Source organism: Telmatherina bonti (assembly GCF_933228915.1).
Source record: "Telmatherina bonti genome assembly, chromosome: 7".
Taxonomy (NCBI): Eukaryota; Metazoa; Chordata; class Actinopteri; order Atheriniformes; family Telmatherinidae; genus Telmatherina; species Telmatherina bonti.
In genome coordinates, this window is record NC_136625.1 from 26,273,340 (window position 1) to 26,294,305 (window position 20,966).

General features: G+C 36.4%; 1 protein-coding gene across 1 annotated transcript in view; it reads left to right on the forward strand.

Moving 5' to 3' along the window:
* Positions 1 to 273: 273 nt before the first annotated feature.
* clstn2a (calsyntenin 2a) overlaps positions 274 to 20,966 on the forward strand; it is a gene marked incomplete at both ends in the record, with an annotated part of 177,969 nt that continues 157,276 nt past the window's right edge. The window contains one exon of the mRNA XM_079244427.1: positions 274 to 346. Within this exon, the coding sequence (XP_079100553.1) occupies positions 274 to 346 (73 nt within the window). The remainder of the gene's footprint in view (positions 347 to 20,966) is intronic.

Consider the following 20,966-nt stretch of genomic DNA (forward strand, 5'->3'; position numbering starts at 1 on the left):
CAGCCTCCTGGGGGTGACTTTTCTTCACTTTAGGCGACGTTAGCGCTCAGCTGTGTTATATTGTGAAACATCCCAACCGGAAGCCATGTTTAGTTGACGCTATCTGAACCTCAGCGTCACCATCAAAGCTCTCTCTCTCTTTACTCACTTTCGGTATCAGTGACAGTCTCTCTACCTGACAGCACTGCCTTGCGCGAGCGGCCAGCTGAGAACACCCTCGCGCTCAGGACGCGAGTCGGCATTAGAGGAGAGAGGACCACGGTTCGGTAAACCATGCAGATACTCGGGGTCCCGTTTTTACTGCTTTGGCTTGTCTGCTGCCACTCCTTCGCTTGCGGCGGAAAAGGTAGGAACACGAAGAAGAAGATGGTGATAATGAAGAAGAAAAAAGTAGTGAAATATATATCTATATTTATTATAGGTTTTGAGTTTGGCCACACAAGTTGGCACGTGGAGTGACAAAGGTGCGGGCAACTTCGAGACTGTTATGAATATGCGTTCCTCCGTGTATAACTTCTAAAGTAATACTTCAGAGACGAATTTTAAATTATTTAGTTATTATATGTCCTGTATGAGTTGCAGTGAACAGTCCAGATGTTCAGCACAAAAAATGTGGAGCTACCCAATAGCTCAGTAGCTCAACATGTCAATAGACTAGATATTGTTGTGGGTTGTACAGCATACATAAGTGGAATAAAAAAAATATTCCTTTAGTCTATCAGGTTAAGTTTTTGCGTGCTGTGACAGGTTTCAGAGTGGGAGGTATTCCTTCCCTTATGGGACCCCAAACAGTTTCAGTAGAAGGAAGTGAACATTACATAAGTTATTAAATTAGTTATTAAATGAACCCTTGTGATATATTTAAAGAGAATGTACATCTGGAAACATTTTACTATGGTTTAACTAGTCTCCCTCCTCCTCCCCCTTTTGCTTTGCTTTTTATCTTTTTGTTTTTTGATGTAGAGAAAATAAATACCATAGAACAGTCCTCTTGGAAAGTCTAAGTGAAGTGTGAAATTTTAAGCGTAGTGATGCTGACCCCATCCTGACGATCCTGGAACTTCCATACTCAGACTAAAAAAAAAAAAACACCCCCCCAAAAAAACCAAAAAACAAGACACCAAATAATGGCAAAGGCAAAAAACAAAGACAGTTTTGAAAAAAAAAAAAAAAAAATCGTGCAAAGGCCGAAGATGATTGTTCATAATTCCTCTTTGGTCAAGATTTTGTATATTCAATATTACAAAAGACCACGAAAAGTGCCAGATCTTTACAAATGAAACACTTAAACTATAAGACATGGGTATCCTCTCTATTAGATTTTATTTTGGAGGGACAAGCTTGTGAATAATCTATCCAACAAATGTGACATTGTAGCAGTTATGATGTTGTGATTGGCTGGTTGAGCAGCGAGCTGAAGATGATGTCTGAGTACAATAATCGATTAATGCTTAGAGAGGGCAGTCATGCTTAGAGTGCAGAATTCATTCATGTCCTCACTCTGTAAAACATGCTCATCTTCCTCTCTTTCTCTCTCTCTCTTACTCTTTCACGCTCATAAATAAACACACAAACAGCGGTGACTGGTGTTCCCAATGAAGGGCACTGGTAGTTTACAGTGGTATTAATTGGGTCTCAGGAGTGAAAGCGCCGGGCTGGCTGGCTGGCTGCACTCAGGCAAACATTATCATTAGTTTTGCTGTTTATAACAGTCCTCCATATGGCCCAGAGCCAGAGGGAACGCTGACTATGTTTAGATTAAGTTTAGAGAAGCAGCTATTTTTCTTTCTTTTTTGTTTTGAGACTTCAGCGTTTCATTTAGCTTTTAATGACGACTATAATACACTCAGCCCTTTTTTGTGACATATATGCTGTATATTCAGTATACAGTGCAGGCTTGCAAGTTTTTATTTTCTAATCGCCTAGCTCATTACCTTTTATGATGAATATGACATCAATGTGTTTTGTTAAAAAAAAACAAAAACACAAAAAAACCCCAACTAAAATATGTTAAGGCTGTCACACAGCTCTGGTGTCTCACAATGCTTTCTAATAGGAGGTAATTAACAATACATGTTGTTGTCATCATATTAAGTTGTGGCACAAAAGGCTGAACGCTTTCACTGTGAAAATAATTACCATTAACTGTTTTTTTCTGCTATTTTTCTCTATTTTATAGAGAAGTACATGAAATGTGTGTAGTTTATTGGCAGTTTATTGGAGAATATTATTTATAGATATTCAGTGCATAATGATTAGATTGTAGGTAGACCGAAATGTATAAGAATAGATTCACTTGAGAAAGAATACGTTTTCTTCTAATAAATTCAAATTAATCTAAATTTTCAGTGTTGCCTCTATAAGATGGAAAAAAGGCCTAAAAAAAAGTAAGATAAAATAAGAATAATTAAAAGTTTAACATAAATATTGCAGACCTCCCGTGACCCTGAATAAGAAATGTGGTATAGGAAATTGATGGGTAGAAAATTGCAGACCTAATTATATTAGTTTATGGTGGTAGTACTTTGCACATGTTGGCAAGCTTCCTTTTTTCATTGGATCTAAATAAAAAATATTCCGATTTTTGTACATCCCCACCGGGCCTTTCCATATTTTTCAGCTTGGCTGCCGGCCTGCTCTAGTTTGCCGGATCACAACTGACCTATGGCAACTCAGTATTGTATAATTTTATTTTCAAATAATCAGTAAGACTCTGTATTGCTAAGTAAAGCCATTTTCTCTATTTTGAGGATAGATGAAGGCTTCCAAGTGGTGCCTGGCTGTTGTGTAAGGCAGACAGACTGATGTTTTTTCTTGTGTGTGCAGATTTTGTATTTAGAGGCTTTACAAGCTCAGCAGAATACAGTATGCAATGTAAGTGAGAGAAAGACCTTCTGCTGAATTCCTTTACATAAGATGGAACAAAACAGATGAGTGACAAAGACGACTGACTGAGAGGATTTGAGAGGTGCTGAAAGGAAAAGAAAGTGGGGGGAAAGGAAGAAAATAAGATCAGATTTATGGGTGTCTTTTGAACAGAGCCATGCAGCTGTATTATCCACCTTAGAACATAAATCCTAAGAGCGATGTGGAACGTAGAGGCATAACTCAGGTTTTCATTCTGTGCAATGAGTGGTGAAACAATGTCTGACGGGAAGTGCAATGGCCGTTCTGTTGCTGCTTTCCTCTTTACTGTCATTCACGCCCTTTCTGTTCTCATTCTTCCCCCTGTCTTCTCAGTGGTGTTTTGTCTGTCTGCCTTTCTCTTTCTCACTTTGACTCGGCATCACTCGTGGCTGTTCTGCTCTGTTGAGTTGATGCCATTCAGAGGGCAAATGCCACAGAGAGCAATGTTTCGTCATTCTCCTCCTCACTTTTTTCATCCATGCTCGAACAGCTCTCGTTCTGGTTTTGCAGACCTGCTGTTGCACTCTCTCTCTTCACAGTCATGGATTCCATTCCAAAGGTTTATGGGCTTAAGTGAGATGTATAAATGGGGAGGCTGTCTACTCTCTGTCTTACTTTGCCTTTTCTCATTTCCAAAGAGTTGCATTCTTGCTCTATTGTGGGTACCTCTATTACAGACCCCTTCACAATCCCACTTATGCGGTGTCTTTTTTCTAAAGCCTCTTCAGATTTTCTGTGTCTTTAACCTCTGTTTTTACTTTACCCTCATATTTCTAACTCAACCTTAATTTCTTTTGTTGGATGATACAAAAAATTTGTTGTGTCTAAAATGCTCAGTGTATGAGATGTTTGGGACTCAAAATTTTGAGTACCTTTGTGCTTCGTTCTGGCAGGTGCAGCAAGTGGAGGAGTGTTAGGTGTTTACGCTCCTGGAATTATATGCAAATTAGAGTGGATATGCAAATGAAAAGTCCCAATTTGGACGTTAATTACTCAGCACAGCTAATTATAATATGTCTGATGAGGCGGAAGGTGGAGGAGAGGAGTGAAATGGAGGACCTGCTGTAGGATAATATATGTGCTGTGACTCATTTGTTTGTTGTGTGTTTGTTTGTGTCTGAGGCAGAGAGATGTTGATGTTTAGGGCAGTGTGTGTTTGCCAGAATTACACCAGCTGGTCCAAGAGCCCCACTGGGGCTTTCTGGTCAGCACTGCTCAATATGTGGTAGATAAACATTGCATGCAGTGCTGACTTCTGAGGGACAGCCTCATGCACTCATTAGCTCACTATAGCAATGACATTTACACATTGAGACACTTTGCAACCTTGAATGTACACATTCCCCATAGTTTTTTTTTGTTTTTAAAAAGTCATTTTAAATTAATAAAGAATGATGAACTGAAGTACTTCTGATCCACAGAGGGAAAAAAGCAATTAGTAGAAAAAGATAGCAAAGGAGCAGGAAAGTAAAAAATGTGCTTAAAAAAAACCGAACAAGATATTAAATATACTGTAGATTTTCTACAATAAGAAACTTCTATCCTTAAGCTTTTTGCTATGTTGATCATTTGTTAATACATTTTCTGTCCATCTGTCTGCCACAAATACCACTGGGCTGAATTTTATGAGCCTTGATTGAGAAATTCAACCTTTCAAGTCATGTTATTCAACACTGAGTTTTTTTTCCCTTTGGGGGAAATGTTGTTTCTTGTGTTTTTTTAATTTTTTTTAATTTTTAAAAAAATCTCTTTTAGTCTTTATGTTTCATAATTTGATAATCTTGTTGTTTTTATGTTTTCCTTATAACAAGTGTAGTTTTTCCCATAGGTTTTTGGCATTGGCGCAACACATCTGGATTTTTTTCTTTCAATGTTTAAATTTGTCCTGCAAATTATGGCCGATTATTTCTATCTAATTATTACAACTTTAAAGTATATACATAAAAAAATACCAAAAACAAACAAAAAACCCCCAAACAAACCCCAAATCCCAGACAAAAAAAAAGAAAGACAAACAAACAAAAGCCAACAACATAACTTCCATTTTGTAATGGAAGTTCACTTTAATCACAAGATCTCAAAGTAAAGCACTTCAGGTTACTGGGCAGATCTTATTTCAACAAATAAAATGAAACTTAAAATTAATATAATAAAACTAAATCTGAGGGACAGCAGTAGCTGTCTTCAGGTTTTGCAGTCACACCTGGGAGCCATTTCTCGAAAGCAGGACTATTGGCTTAGTGGGGTAACTTTAGGTTCATCTGGATTTTTTGTGTCACAAAGATGGTTAATCTCTTACTTAGTCATATCACAAGGCTCTCTGTCCAACTGTCTAAGTCCAAAACCAACTATGTCATTTGTCTCAGAGGAAAAAACATTGCCATGAGAGATTTTCCTTGCTGACTATTCCAGATTTGGAGCCAAAAGATTAAAATAACAAAACAAGCAATATTTAAAAAAACAGAAAATCTTCTGTTTTTTTTTCATACTGTGTAAGCCATACAAGAAACTCACCAAAGTTCATCATATGAAGATCGTATTGATATCTACATTAATCTTATGTATCTAAAACTAAAATAAAGTAATAAGTTACACCTTTTTAAAGAGTATTTTCAAGTTTTAAAGCAGCACCACTGAATTTTGGGAAATTTTTACACTTTAAAGCCCTAATGACGGCTAATTTGGCATCTGTTTTGCATCCTGTCTCTCCTCTGAGCTTTCCAGTGAGTTAAAACCAGTCTGATGTTGACCTGTGTTTTATCTTTTGCTCTGTCGTGCGCTTGCTCCATAATTTTCAATTAACTCTTTTTTTTAATGAATAGTGTGTCCCCAAAACAGCCAGTGTGTTAATTTCCCAGTTGCTGGCTTGGGATTCGTTGCCCTAAAACAGTGTTTCCCAATCCAGATCTTCAGGACCCACTGCACTGCATTTTTTTTATAGGAAACCCTGCTTTAACACACCTGAATGAAATAAAGGGCTCATTAACAGGCTACAAAAAACTTGATGAGAAAGTCCAGTAATCTGGCTCAGGTGTTTTGGAGGAGGAATATGTTTAAAAAGTGTGGGGCAGAGGGTCCTAAGGACCTGGATTTGGAAACACAAAAGCAAAACGCTGCTGTCACATGGTGTCCAGGGCTTGAATGGAAGGTTGTGAAGTGTAGATGCGAACACTGCAGGTTGACCTGCATAACAAGTGTCGGTGTGGCATCAAAATGAGTAACAAACACAGTTTTAATGTAGGAAGCTTGTGGAATGTTGCTCAGCTGAGCAAACATAACTCAATTGACAAATCTTCAATAAGCACCAAGTTGTTTGAATCCCTTCTTGGTTTTTCCATTTGTTTGATGTAAAGCAAATTTAAAACAGGTGGTTTAATGAGTTGAAACTTTCTTAATACCTCAAGAAAAGGCTACAACCTCAAGCACGGTCATTTAATTACACAAACAATCAGAAATGATCGATCAACTTTTATGGGGTGGCAGTGATATTGATCAGTTTTTTAATTAACACATCCAAATAGTCAGCACTCCCCCCTCTCATTGTGTTTGTTTTCTTTTACCCACTTTATTAGCTACTTTGGCTGCAGCAGCTGTGTTGCTTTTCAGGTGGTTGAAAATATATGATTATCCTTGTACATCCAACATCAGCTCCATTATGGTCTTAGTGAATATCCGTTGTTAGGGTTTGTTTGGCCAGATCACCTGAAGAAACTGGATATACTGAATCTGTGTTCTAGTAAAATTCTCGTTTGCTGAATGTCTCACCAATGCAGCTTTTTTTTTCCAGGTTTCCTTCATGCACTGTCTGATCGTTGCCATCTTTTCTTCTTGTGTGCAAGTAGTTAGTTTTCTTTGTCAGCTGAGTATTGTTCTTTTCTCACAATGCTTGTCTTTGTGTTTTAGATGTGTGTTTTTGGCCACTGCAGCGCTTTTGGCTTGTTTAAATAGAAGTTATTTTTTTCCTTACTTGCCATTCTCCTTCCTGTGAGCCTGCTTTCTGGTCCTCTCATTTTACTACAGCACATTGTGACACACTGCTGCTCTTTTCTGTATCACACTTCTTTTGTAGCTGAAAGCATTGCTATGGTTAGAGAAAGGTATTGTCTGTGATGTTGATACAGGAAGTTCACATCTGTGAAGTTGGTGGCTGACTCTGTATGGCATGAGGAAATTAGTTAAAATTTTAGAAAAAAATGTTTTTTTTTTCTTAAATGACAGTAAGACTAGTATGATAATAATCTTTTAGATTGTGTGACTGTATTCTATTATTGTCTGTGTTGCTGATCTTATGAAACACTGCTTGTTCTTCTAAAGTTGACCCGCTTAATTGTATTAAGCTGTGATATATCATGTGGTCAACCTGAAAGTTGTCTGATTTCAGGAATTGTTCACTGGTGGTTTAGTTAGTTATACTGTCGGAAAAATGCCACAACTCAAAGGAACAAAAATCAAAAAAAATTTTTCAATCAAAAACACCTGTTTTCGGTTGAGTAAAAACTTCTCCAGTTGGTGATTCTGTTGGAGCTTGTATACTGTTGATACCATTTCATTAAAGACAACAAAACTGCACAAGTAGTTTCAGCAAAAGCTGATTCTTGTACCTATAAAAGATTGAATGGTACTGAACTTCTATGGAGGGCTTGTATTCATCAAGAGAAATTTCTCAATATAATATTTCTCAGAAAATTGCACAAAAAATATGAATCCTGAAATGGTTTGCCCTCAGTCAGTTCGACAGAACAGAGCTGTGTGGAACAATAACTTACAGATTAAACAGAGATGCTGTGTTCCACAAGTTGGTATAAGAGTAGTATTATCTTTGTCTCTATGTACAAAGGTTCTGCAACCATTTATTATAAATATACTGGTCTGTTGTGAGTCACGATAAAGCCTGAAGTTATGAAAACATGCACCAATGCACTCTGTTTTAATTATAATTCTGATGCAAACTTATTAGCCTGCAGTGTATTTGTACACAGAATAAATTGTGTCAACATTGTACCGCATTCAGTTCTAGCCAAATAAGAAAAACACACACAAACATTTTCACACACAAAGCTCTTTTCATGTTAGCCCAGCCTCGATTGAGTCATCTCCTTCATCTTTCTTTTAAGTTGACTTGTGTGGGTCTCTTGTAGAGTCACTCCAAAGCATTACAATATGCTTTGAAATGGCTTTATGTAAAGACATATTTTGCTGCTTCTCCATCCTTCTCAGTAAAACCATGAAAAGCCACGCATTTTCCAATATTAGCTGCTTTGACTGTGGAATATCTGAGATTTAGGCTCAAAATGAAACTCCAGTGCTACATTACAAGTCCCATGGTAAGTTGTGTCATAGTTTTCTTCAAAGCAACTCCATTTGTTACTGAGAAGCAAAAGAGAGAATACCTTGAGAGCAAATAAAAACATAAATGTGCATGTGTGCTTGAGAAACTGATGGGATGGAAAGAGTTTTTGAGTTTATCACATGCTTTTAAGCATGACTGCATGCATGTGTAGAATAATGCATCTGCTGTACCTGGAGCTATTGCTGCTCGGGATGAAAAGGGTCACAACATGAAGGCAAACTGAAAGCTGTGTCCATGAAGAAACATTTTAATTTTCATATATCATGAGGTAGAAGTGTAATCTCCTCTGTCTATGGCTATCCTGCACCCAACTTGCTCTGTCTTTGTCCTGACTTGGTCTCATATTTTCCTTCTGGCAGAAACACATTAGATGGGAGGTAGAGATGTCTGAATGTCAGTTCAAATATTCCAGTTTCGCTGCACAGATGACTCAAATTCAAAAGGAATTTTCTTCCTTCCTTCATAAAACTGATATTGAGCTTTAAGTCACTATGGAGTGTTAACTCTCATTGACTGCACTGACCTCTGTTTTCTTCTCTTCCTTGTCTGTTCTCTGTTCTCTTTTCTGTCTCTTTTGTGGCATTTTTGAATAGTTTAGTTTATGTATTTATAAAATGTACCTCTGCTATATTCTAAAACTGTGAACAATATGTTTTTGCATAGCATTGATTGGTTGTGCAAAATCCATTTTAGCAACTTATTACATACCAAAGAGCAGCGGTGACAGAGGTGCTTCATGCATTTTGGCAGTCATTAGAATGCACTTTTGCTGAGGAGCAATTTAGGATCATAAAAAATGTGGAGTTTTGGTGAAATATTAAATTGACTCTTTTAACAAATTACTTTAAATGTTAACCTAAAGTTCTTTTTATGTTTAGCTTGAATTAATTAAGCTAACTGAGGATTTTATGTGACTAAGCCCTGCGAGAGAGCAAATGAAAGTGAAAATGTAGTTTCAAACTCATGATTGATGATTGACACAACATTCAACACAACACATCAAACCTGTGTAACATTCGATTTGGCTGAAAGGGAAAATTCGTTGCCCAAAGTCTTGGGCTAATCAATTAAACATTTACATGATTTTGAGTAAACATGGCATCATGTGGTGATGTTATTGTTTTTTTCTCTTCATGAGTGACTGGGATAAGCAGAGCAATGACTACAGCGGAAGGGCTCCATTCTGTCAGCGCTTCTCTCAGACTACATCATTTAAGCTCAATGTTGCCGGCACAGCTAATACTTGAATTTAGTCTCAAAAATGCTTCACATAATGAAGAGAAAAGAGTCAGGGCTTTGTAAAAAAAAATATTCATGCTAGACCTAAGCATTGTTAGTGGCACTTGGACGCTTGGTTTTCATTTATGTGTTTTGGTCTTTTATCTTTTCATTAGTATACTATAAATGGGTTACATTTTTAAAAAGTAAAATATGTGATTAAACTGTTGGAATCATTCTTATTTATCTTCTTTTTAGTAATCAGATCAAATACAATCATATTTTAACACCTGCACAAATGTTGACTTTTGCAAGCCATGAATAAGTCTTGCAGGTCTTGTTCTCCAGGGATTTACTGCCCTCATACTTTCAGTGATTTCTTTCTTGTCTCTGTGTATGCAACTGTGTGTACTTAGAGCTTAATGGGCTATTTGGACTGTATTTTCTATAGAACAAGCAGTGTGATTGCAAGTCGCCTACTGTTTCCTTGAAGCGTAAATTTGGTTGTGTCATTACAGAAACTCAATTTCTCCTTAGTAATTTAGCCCTCAGTGGTGCCTTTGCCTTTTACATTAGCTGTGTTTTGGAAGTAATCTTGACGGCCTTTGTGTTTTCTTCCTCTGAACTCACATAAACCTTATAACCAACTTCCAAAACATCCCAGTTCTTGCTGCTGTTTGTTCTCCATTAAACTTCTTTTAACATAATTCATGCATAAAATAACCCTCTCCCACTACTCTTCTTTCTGTACTTGTCCTCCTCTTTTTGTCCCAAAGGAATGAGCAGCATTCTCCACCCACCTCGCTTGTGTCAGCATGGCAACATTTCCCATCAAGTTTTAGTATTTACCTTCTGTAGTATAATGATATTTTCTGTTTATTTTTATTCATGGTCCGCAGCTTTTGCTATTACATTTCTGCTCTCTGTCAGCAAAATATCCTATTATTTATTTTTCCCCTACACATTCAGCTTTGCTCTTGCACACGCTGATAATGGTGCTTACATACATTTTTGGAGCTCATTATTGTTAATCAATTGACATTTGTCATTCTAAATGCAAAATGAAACACGTCCTTCTTCACAAGTGCTCCACTATGCATCATTGTAATGTTTTAAAATCTTGCCCAGACTTACCTTTGACACAGTTGGATAAAATGACAGCACTATTCCCAGGACAATATTCCTTCCTACATTGTCACAAAGAAAACTTGAAAAAAAAAGGACTTTATTTTGTGTCACACACACATTGGAAAAGCGTGTTAACGTCATTTGGGTTCCTAAAATGGCTCAGAAGTTGCAGTCTCATTTTCTGAAAACATGCACGCTTGATGTGTGGCACAATGGCAAACAGTCAGGCTTTTTTATATATGGCAGAAAGGGATTGATAGGGAAGCTTGATAAGCACTATGATTTACATTTCTATTTATTTGAGGAAATTAAAAATAAATGTTTTTCAGGTTTTTTCCATTGAGATAGTTTGAAGTCTTTGTGCAGTAAAACGACTCAATATCTGCATAAAATAGACTCCTTTAAAATCGTTTTTGAGAGACAACAACAGTCACCAAAGAAGATGTTATGCAAACAGACCTGACAGGAAGCTGTGTCCGAAATAAATACATCCTCTTCAGTCTACCTGTTACAATTAAACCCACGACTGGACTGACTGTCTATTGAAATGCCAAGGCTTTGTCGGTGGAATGCGCACCCCCATCTCTCTATGCTACTTTTCATCTGTAATTATAGTCAGTTTTCTTCTCAAGCAGACAATAACTATTGTATGAAGTACAAACAGCAGCACTGTGCTGGCATGTCAAAGCCAAGTGTTCAAAATGATTTTTGATAGCTGAGAAGAAGGAAATGCTTGAAACAATCCAGCTCCTTGCTATGGCAATGTAGGTAAACTCATCATAATTTTTTTTCACTCAAATACTTTAGTCAAACATGTGTTTTACTCTTCCAGAGTATTATATAAACAAACTTACCAGTATAGCAGTAAAACCTTCCTGCTTTCATCTTGTTAGATCCACTGTCATCACTGAAATATGTTGCACATTTATTGAGCATTGTGGTGATTGCAGCATCATAAGTCAGTCATATTATGCTGAACTTCAGTTTTTAAATAAGCATTAAAGCAGAACAGCTGGTGTTTGGTGACTGACAGGAGATGGTTATTTACTGAGGGAAGATAGTGTTTCTGAAAAGAGGTAGCAGAGGAGGAGCAGAGGGGAGGAGAGGGTCACAATAGGTACGAATGAAAAGAAAGAATGTCAGAGTAAGAAAGGGCTAATGTATTGGTTTTGGATGTGCTACAAGACATGGTCGAGTTTCTTTTTACCCTTCCTTTCTCACATCCTGCTTTTACTTTAATTTAGATAATTAGTTTAAGCTTGCATGTTTTGGATGGTAATAGCCTTGATTGGAAGTTGGTATGTTGTTTCTTTCTGCTGCTTTCTTCTCCCACAGCTTCTCTTTCACTCATGCCTGATGCATTGCCTTCCTCCCATCTTTCTTTGCGCACAATTAAACATGCATATGCATTTTCTGGGAGGCCCTGAAGTCTGACAGGTTCTGCTGTCTTCTTCAGTCACAGGCCTCAGTTGTGAGTGAAGGGGTCCAACATGGCAGCTCTACAAAGGTTCAGACAGATGTTTGCATATGAGACAAATCAAGGAGAGAATGACCATTTCAGACCTTCACCTTGGTATCTTTTTTCCCATCTGCCACCTTGCAGCTCAAGTACTGTGAACTGCCAATACTGGTTGTAACAACAGAAAAATTTATTACAGTATTACAGAACTACACTGTATGCCTCTCAAGATGCTATTTACCTTACTTTTTCCTTTTAACAGTAGCCTCAGGGAGCAAAGTGAAGGGGGAACATTGGTAATTGCTTAGAAAATCATAAGAGAAACTCACCGTTATGGATTTTACCAGCTCTTATAGGAGTTCTGATGGCTAGAACCATTATACTCAGCATACTCTGTTCTTTTAGTTCTACTTTTGTGCAATCTTTGAGGTTTATTTTGTAACCATTGTGCAATTTGAAAAAAAAAGTTTAGGGATAATAGTATCCTCTTTGTTACTGCAGGATCTTGTAATTCATCCATGTTGTCAGTATTGATTTTTAGGAGAAAACTAATGATAAACAATGTTTTCTTTCCCACTCTGATCCTTGCAGTGGATTAAAACAGTCTGCTGAGAGTAATATAGCTTGGTTTAGTATTAAGTTTTTTGGATGCCATTCATTATCTTCTACTTTATGACACAGTGGAAGTGTAATACCCCTTCTACATTAAATACTTCCCAAAAATGTCACCCAATGTTCATGTGCTGAAAGAGGCTATCCTAAAAAAAAAGTAAATACCAAAGAAAATATTGGAGACAATGAAAAATGTTCTTCTCCTGCCTTAGAATTACTATTAATTTAACTATTGTACAATAAAATTTATTTAATTTTACACTATGGGCCACATCAATTAAGATCCAATTTGCAAATAGTAATTTGCATGTGGAATATACAATTTTGTGCATCGGGCTGAATCACAGTTTTTCAGGTGATTTACCAGGAGTGAATGTGTAAATGGGTGGCAGGTGTGAATGTGATTGAGACTCCATATTTAAGTGAGGGTTTTGCGCATGACGTGGTATTCAGTGAGTTTGGAGATAAAAACAGGACCTTAAGAAATCTGCCTGCCACACAAAGAAACGCTATGTGGGAGCAAATTTATGGTAAAGCTAATGCTGTTTGTAAAATAATGATGCAGATAAACTGTAAAGATATAAAGACTTTAGAAGGTGAACACAAGAAAAATTTGTATATGATAAAACACATGGAGATGAAGGGTGTGTGTACTGTCACCTTAAAAAACAAAAAAACATGAATGAATATGACAGTCTTTTGTTTGTAATATCTTTTATTTAGTTTTACTAAGGATTTCCTAAATTGACCTTCCTACGAGCCAACTGTGTAGAAACCAGTTCACAACTTGAAGAACGGAAGATTTTTTTGTAAATAAACGAATCATGCGCTGACTCAAGATATTTTACACATGGGCACAATCATTTGCTCCTATTACTCTAAGAAATCCAGCCACTGAAAAATAAGCCTTGTTTGGTCTCAGTTAATGACTGCAGAGAGTATGGGAACCTAGTAACCATGACCATCTAGTGACACATGGCATGTAGGACTTGGACAGCACATCTGCGGGATCCCAGCTGTCACAATATCTGTCTTTTAAAGGTATGCATGACTCCTCTCCAAATCCATCCTGAGTTCCTCCAACAGCTTCAAAAAGTTGGACATTTGATATGTTGATTGTTTCCTGGTCCATCCCAAAAATATTCACACAAGGGTGAAATACATGTTTTCTGCTACTCCTTGCTTTGTTTCTGCATCTCCTTCACTATGTGACAATAGTACACAGACAGTTTGTATGTCCTTTTGAAACGTGTTAAATACAGGGAAAGTTTCTATAAGCAAAATTGCTCTCAGGTTTGATAGATCACATTGCAGGCACTAAATTAATATATTAAATTAACAGCATGTGCACTCTTTGCTACATGCAAACTTTTAGTAAATTACTTTTCATCTGATGTTTCTTTATGTATGCATCTACAAAGCAAACTTGTTGATACTGTTGAATGCAATCATAATGAAGTAAAGTCCTGGGCATGTTGCCTACACTGTCGTTAAGTTTACTTTACCTCTCTGGCTTTTTTATTTGTCTTCCTTGAAGATGAAAAAAACAATAGATGGTAGAGATGTATTAGGAAACACTGGAGACAGGCAAAAGAAACAGACCAGAGGTGGCCCAGAAGACAAAAATGTGGATAAGATAGAGAAAGCAAGGACAGAGGACAAACAGATTTTTACAGAGGAAGAGAGGTGGTGATGTAATAAAAAAAAAGAAATATGCGAGCATTCTGGCAGAACAACATGGAAGATAAAGGGACAGAGGTTGTGGATCGTGGTGATGTTTGCCATTGTTGGCGATGTGTGCATTCCGTAGTCGGTAGCAAGGTCTAGAGTGATTCATCATGATTATGTGGTGGTAGGCAGGTAATGTCACACGCAGGGCTGGGCACACCTAAGGTGGAGGCTGCTGCTATTTCTGAGCATCTGTCTTTGCCATCCAGATTCTTATTGCATTGTTTAATACATGTTTTACTGTGAAATTACCTGGAATGTGATAGTGGTGGCTGTTTTTCAGGGCCACATGACATATTCTGTGGCATTTACAAATGTATGGTATGTTTTCACTTCTTAGTGCTTGTGTGTTTGGAATGTTGCTCCCCGCTGGTGCTTGCTGCGTCAATTGAAGCATCAGAGGCTGATTAATGATGTTTTAAATGTCAAATGTCAGGTTCTGTCTCCATCTGTTAGTCTCTCATCTTTCACTCTCTTCTCCCTCTCTATCATTCTCTATCTTTACCCTTCTTGTATCTCCGACTTCCTTTGTGGCTTTTGATGTCAATTCTAACCTTGATCATTTACATCTCTTTCATGTTCTTCTCTTTACTGATCCCAGACAGCCACCTTTTGGTACCTTAAAAAATGCCCCATACTGTGTGGTGTTGAACCCCAGTGTTTGTTTGTCCAAATGTCAGCAGTTGTTCGTATAAAACCAATGTTGTTGCGTGGGTGTGTGTTTATATGAGCTACTGGGAAAAAAAAATGTAGAGCTTGTAACTTTTGTGTGTATGTATGCCAAAAGCTCTTTGTGTTTGCCACATAGCTGTGGGTGGTAATTTTTTAGAGGACTCAAACACAAAGACACTTACACATACATAATAAGTTGACGTTTTGTACTTTTCCTGTAAACTAAGTCTCTAATGCACAGTGTGGTGGTGGGGAAGTCTAAATGATTGATGATAGCCTCTGTGGTGTGTCTGCCAAGGCTGCAGTTAAAACCTCTGTCATTTTCTCTTACTGCTGTCAGTCCATGAATATTGTATAGGTTACTTTCTTGCCTTCCTTAAAAATAAAGACTGCCCACCTACCACCAGTCAGTCATTTTTAACCTATTAATTGTTTAACCAAGTGTGTTCTTATTTATTGTTTGACATTGTAAGGTGCTAAACCTTTTTAATTGACGCAATTCCTTCTCTTACAGTCTATCTTGACAATATATGCTGCAATAATAACTCAAGCTATATTGTTCTTGTGACAGGATTTCACATTGGATACCACTAAAATCCTCCAGTGTCAGAAAACAATTTTAATTTTAAGTAGATAAAGTTATACGGTGAGGCGCGTAAAATTAAAAGTGATTCGATAATCAACAGATAATGTGTAAAGGTACAGGATAGCTGGAAATCATCTCTGACGGATAGTCATTTTCAATCTAGAAAGATTTACAGTACCCAAGTAGTTTACAGCTTCCAATTTCTGCTGAATGTACTGAAAAGATTTGTTTGCAAGGATTAATTTTTCATGACAGTAGAAAAAAAAAATCTTTTGTAAGACTGAAATCTTTCCTTTAAAATGAATTTCTAAATGGAAGTTAAACTGAAATTGTATGCAGTCCTACTTTACAAAACTGGGCTACCACATCCGGCTAGTGAGTTTGAAGTAGATTAAGTTTTTTAAATATTTTTGTAAAAATGGGCTTGCACTCACATAGTTTTTTATTTCTTCTGTCAAATGAACCTGCCAGAAATTGTGACTAAAATGAAATCCATTAAGCCTTCTTGTAAACTCATAACCGCTAAAGCGTTTCCGGACAACCTGGCTGTCTCAGGAAGTTGTGATTTTATGATGATGTGGTGTATGTTGAACATTTGTAAAGTAGATATATATCAGATTGGATCTTTATTATTCGTTACCCCTTACAGAACATATATGGTGTAATGGTGGGGAAGGGCAGGTCACATACTAAGCAACACTCAGCTTTAATTTTTAGACTATTTATGGTTTGGAAAATTATCAGTTTAGGTTGTTGAACCTGGTGACTACTATAGTCACCTGGATCTAGTGTGTGTTTTTGTCAAAAAACATTTATATGCAACTGATCTTTCACAATCAAGTAACATGCTTTCTGTTTATTTTTATAATTCTGTAAAACATTTACAGGTTAGGTTTTGAAAGTTTATATGAACATAATAATAAATATAAAAACAAAAATAAAACATGACAAAATATTCAAAAGGAATAGATACAAGCATTTATATAATCCCACACCAGTGATTGAGTTGTGCAATAACAACAACAATTGCAACCCAAGAGCAATAAAATAACAATAGCAACCCAGTATATTAGTGATACCTGTACAATAATAATAATATTATACTTAATATGTCATATAATCTATGAGATAGCAGTAACCGGTTACTAACATTTTCATTGTAAACTTCGTGTGTGGTTTTTTTGATATGATAGCATGTCAAGTAATGCATTTACCAGTAAGAATATAAATGTGCTTCAGATAACAATATATTGTTAAATATTTGTAAAATCTTCAGTCTAAACTGGGGCGTACGTTATGGTCAACTAATCACTTAAATGACAGTCGAAGTGATTAGTTGGTCAACAGAAAGGTTGTGAAAAGTATCATTTCCTTTCTGCAGTTTTGCATTGTCAGCACAATCCTGGAAGCTAACAGAGTAGAACCTTTTTATTGATTTATTTTCTTAATACTGACATTATATGTTTGGACACCTGTCCAGCAGAAAGTGCATACTGTGTGCCTCTTTGTGCGTTTGATATTATAGCATATAGTTGTAAAGTGAAGATCATTTAAGAGGATCCTTGTGTATGTCTGTGTTGTGTCTTATATTAAGGATATATAAGAAGGCTTCTGCTTCTTAAATATCAACATTTTTTGCCTTACTTTTACTAGAACGTGGTGGTGTTTTAAGCACAACTTTGTGATGTATTGAAAGAGTTGCCATGCAAAAAAATTGATACATATTTTGTAGGGGCAGGAAAATTGATTCCAAAAATTAAAAATCGGGATTTTTTGCTTTACAATTTAAAAATAAATTTTTTAGTTAAAAAAATTTTTTTTTTTTTTTTCAAAGAAATAAAAATAATCCATTTTATTGATCTTTTTACTTGTCGTCTTGGGCATTAGAGCAGCAGAATGATGGTCTGGCTACTGTGTTGTTTTTTTCCTAATAGAAATCGACAAAAAGGACAAGAAAAAAAAGTTTTATACATTTTGTTTTAAATCTACAAAAATCAACAATACCGAAGAATTGTGAGAATTGCAATTTAAATCGAATCGGCTCCCAAAAAAATCGGAATCGAATCGAATCGGGACAAATGCATATGGTCACAGCCCTTGGATAGACAGTATAAAGCTATTTTGCCAGCTGTACAAAAATATGAAGTTATATAGAAACCAAAGATGTCCCTATTGAATCTCAAGTAACATACAGAGTTCGGGCTGATCAGATACAGATAAAATCAAGATGTGTACTTATTTCTTTTGTATTATGTCTGTTTGAAAAGAAGTAAAAGTCTAATGTAAAAAAAAAAAAAAAATATATATTATTATTATTCATTCTGAAAATTATACTGACAAGTTCACATTTTTGCTTTTAATTTGAAAAACCCAGACTTATTAATTTGTTGTATTTCTGCACTGCAATTATGTTTGGTCATGACTTCTAAGTCTCTACAGAGAATGTTATGACATACTACATCGAGGGTGTCTGAATAAGAACTCAATTACTGAGAAACATCCTAGCACTTATGTGCAACCTCCAGATCTACATTGTATATCACACTCAAATCATAACAGATCATAAGCTTTAAAAGTTGTCTAAACTCAATAAATAGCATACTGTTCTGTTTTTTTTTAAATGGCAAATTTAATTCAGGATTTGAAACATAATTAGTTGATCTCCTGATAGCTGCAGACTTCTTTCTTCCTGAGTAATTACTTTTCTTTCTGGCATTTTAAAATTAAATGTTGATAGGTTGCAGCAGAAGAAGATAGGATATTGACATAAAGCATTCAGCGTGACTATTTTTAGGGAAATTTATTGATGAGTTGTGCAGAGCTGCACAGTTTTACATTCACTCACTCAGATTATACAAGCTGCACACATACATTCATGTAGTCATAAAACAAACCAAGAAAACAGTTACTTCACTGCAAAGCCAAAGTGACAGTGAGACACAAGTGGATTAGCAGGTGGGGGAAACATAGACAGCACTAACTCCGAGGGAGGGAAGGGCAGCTAATGGTTGAATTTCAAACTGAGAAAAACAGACATCCCACGAAAACCCCACACACATACAGAAATGAAAGAATAAGGATTCCTATTAGAGTTACTAAACATCAGCTGATTTCAGATGATGTTAGCTTGATACAAAAAGGTGACAGTCCCCATAGAGTCCGATGTTAAAAAGGCCAACTTCACAGCAGAAATAAACTTGTTTACAACTTGGTACAAAAAAACACATTTTAGGTTCATTAGGTCAAGTTTACCTTCATTGCAGCTGACAGGTGGGTAATTTTTTTCTTTTTTTTTTCTTTTTTATAATTCATGCATTTAGATGTTACTTATTCATAAAATTCAGCATAATTAGGGGTGTGTCCTTTTGATTGACAAGTATATCTGGCAGCGAGAAGGCAGAGTGCATCACAACAGTAACACAATGGACTATAGCTGGCTAACACCGTGCCTTAGCTTTAGCTAAAGCTAAAGCACCATGCCTGTGTTAAAGCTAAAGGTGGTAGGCACGGCCTAACACCTTTAGCTTCTGTTAGCTCTGGGTTAGCGCTTAGCTACAGGCAACTCAGAGTTTAATAGATGTCAGTTGTCCACCCCCACGCTCACAGCTCCAACTCTTTGCACATTTTTGTATTTTCTGGAAGGGATAGCACATGTGACCTTCCAAGATGGTGACAGTGGGGACTGCCCAATAAGCTTCCCTTCAGTTTTTCAGAAACCTACCAATGACGTCACAAGGGCTTGTCTATCTTTATATAATAGTCTTTGGGATTAATCCTAATTTCACTTGTGATCACATATTAATGAATACCATCCAAGTGGTATTTTTAACCAAAAAGAAAGGACCATTTAAAAAGATACAAAGAGCGTAAAGAGCATTAATCCTTCAAAGTCTTTGTAGTTTGCATGTAGATTTGAAATCCAAGCAGAAATAAAGTAGCTTTGTTAATTGGTGTTGATAGGTAGGTTTGCCACATCTTATTCTTGGCCACTCTTCTCCTCCACTGACAAAACACAGACAAAGTACGTATAAAAAAAATCAATGGCTCCAAGTAAGCTACTTTCTGAAACTGAAAGGAGGGTCCTAATTTCTCAGATTTTATGTAAAGTTTCATGTTGCTCTCAGGAAATCCTGAATAAACAGATTGCTACCTCTTTATGTTGCTCATGCCCCTCTGATGTATTTGGCTAGTGTACAAGATGCAGTCCCATTCAAGAAAAATACATATAACTATCATGTAGTATCTCTCTAAACAGTTTCTCCACTTGAACTATTTATTATACGTTTTATTTAGTCTTATCCATTTGTGAAATGACTTTTGGTTTAACATATATTTTAACAACAAGTCTATAAAACAGAGAATAATGGTGGTAGTGCAGGGAGATGTAGATTTGTGATGCAATTACAGAAAATAATGCAAGTAATACCGTCATCCTGTACAAGTAAGAAGGAACCCAGTTCCAGGCCTGTTTAAAATTTTAAGTAGGACAGAGAGATCAGGGAGACAATCAGCCCCACAGAGCTTCTGCATGATCTAATGTTTCCTCCAGGACAGACTGGAGCCATCAGAATATTATTCACATTCTTGCCAAGCAGATTTAATTTCTGACTCATAAAAAAAAAAATCAACATGTAGAACTCGGATGTCTTGGTCTAACAGTCAAACAAAATCTGCTGTGGTAATGAGATGATGCAAAGCAAAGCTTTTTTTGTGAGTTTGGAAAAGTATTGTACTATTAACTTTAGGTTGTTTTTGTCTTTTTCTTATACATGACTTTTTTTTCTACTCTGGCACAAGATAAGAGTAAAATCCATTACTGGACAACTGAATAATTTCTAATTTGATTTTACTTCCTGGAAGAATGAGCTAGGCAGACCAAAACAGCCTCAGAGAAGTAATCCCTCGCTATCCCAGCCTACTGCTCTTTCCTCCTTCGAAAATACTTCTTTTCTTCCTTCTGCATCTGTCGCTGTCTTTGTCGCTTTACCTTAAATAACTTTGTGGTTGTGCAGTGGAATATAGTTATCAGGCTTAGTATGTTACATCAAATGATCTGTTTATTTCCCATTTTATTCAAAATGATATGGAACGTGTTGGAATATTCAGTTTTTGTATTCAGTATTGTGAATGCATGCAGCAACTTCTCTGGATTCACTGCATCTTTAATCATTTAATTTAGGTATGAACTGTAAGATATTAAATGCACAATTTCTATTGACTTAGACAGTAAGAGCGTTTAATCTTAAAATTCGTAACTAATAACACAGAGGAGAAGCATTCTTCCCTGAATCTTGCTGATATAGTGC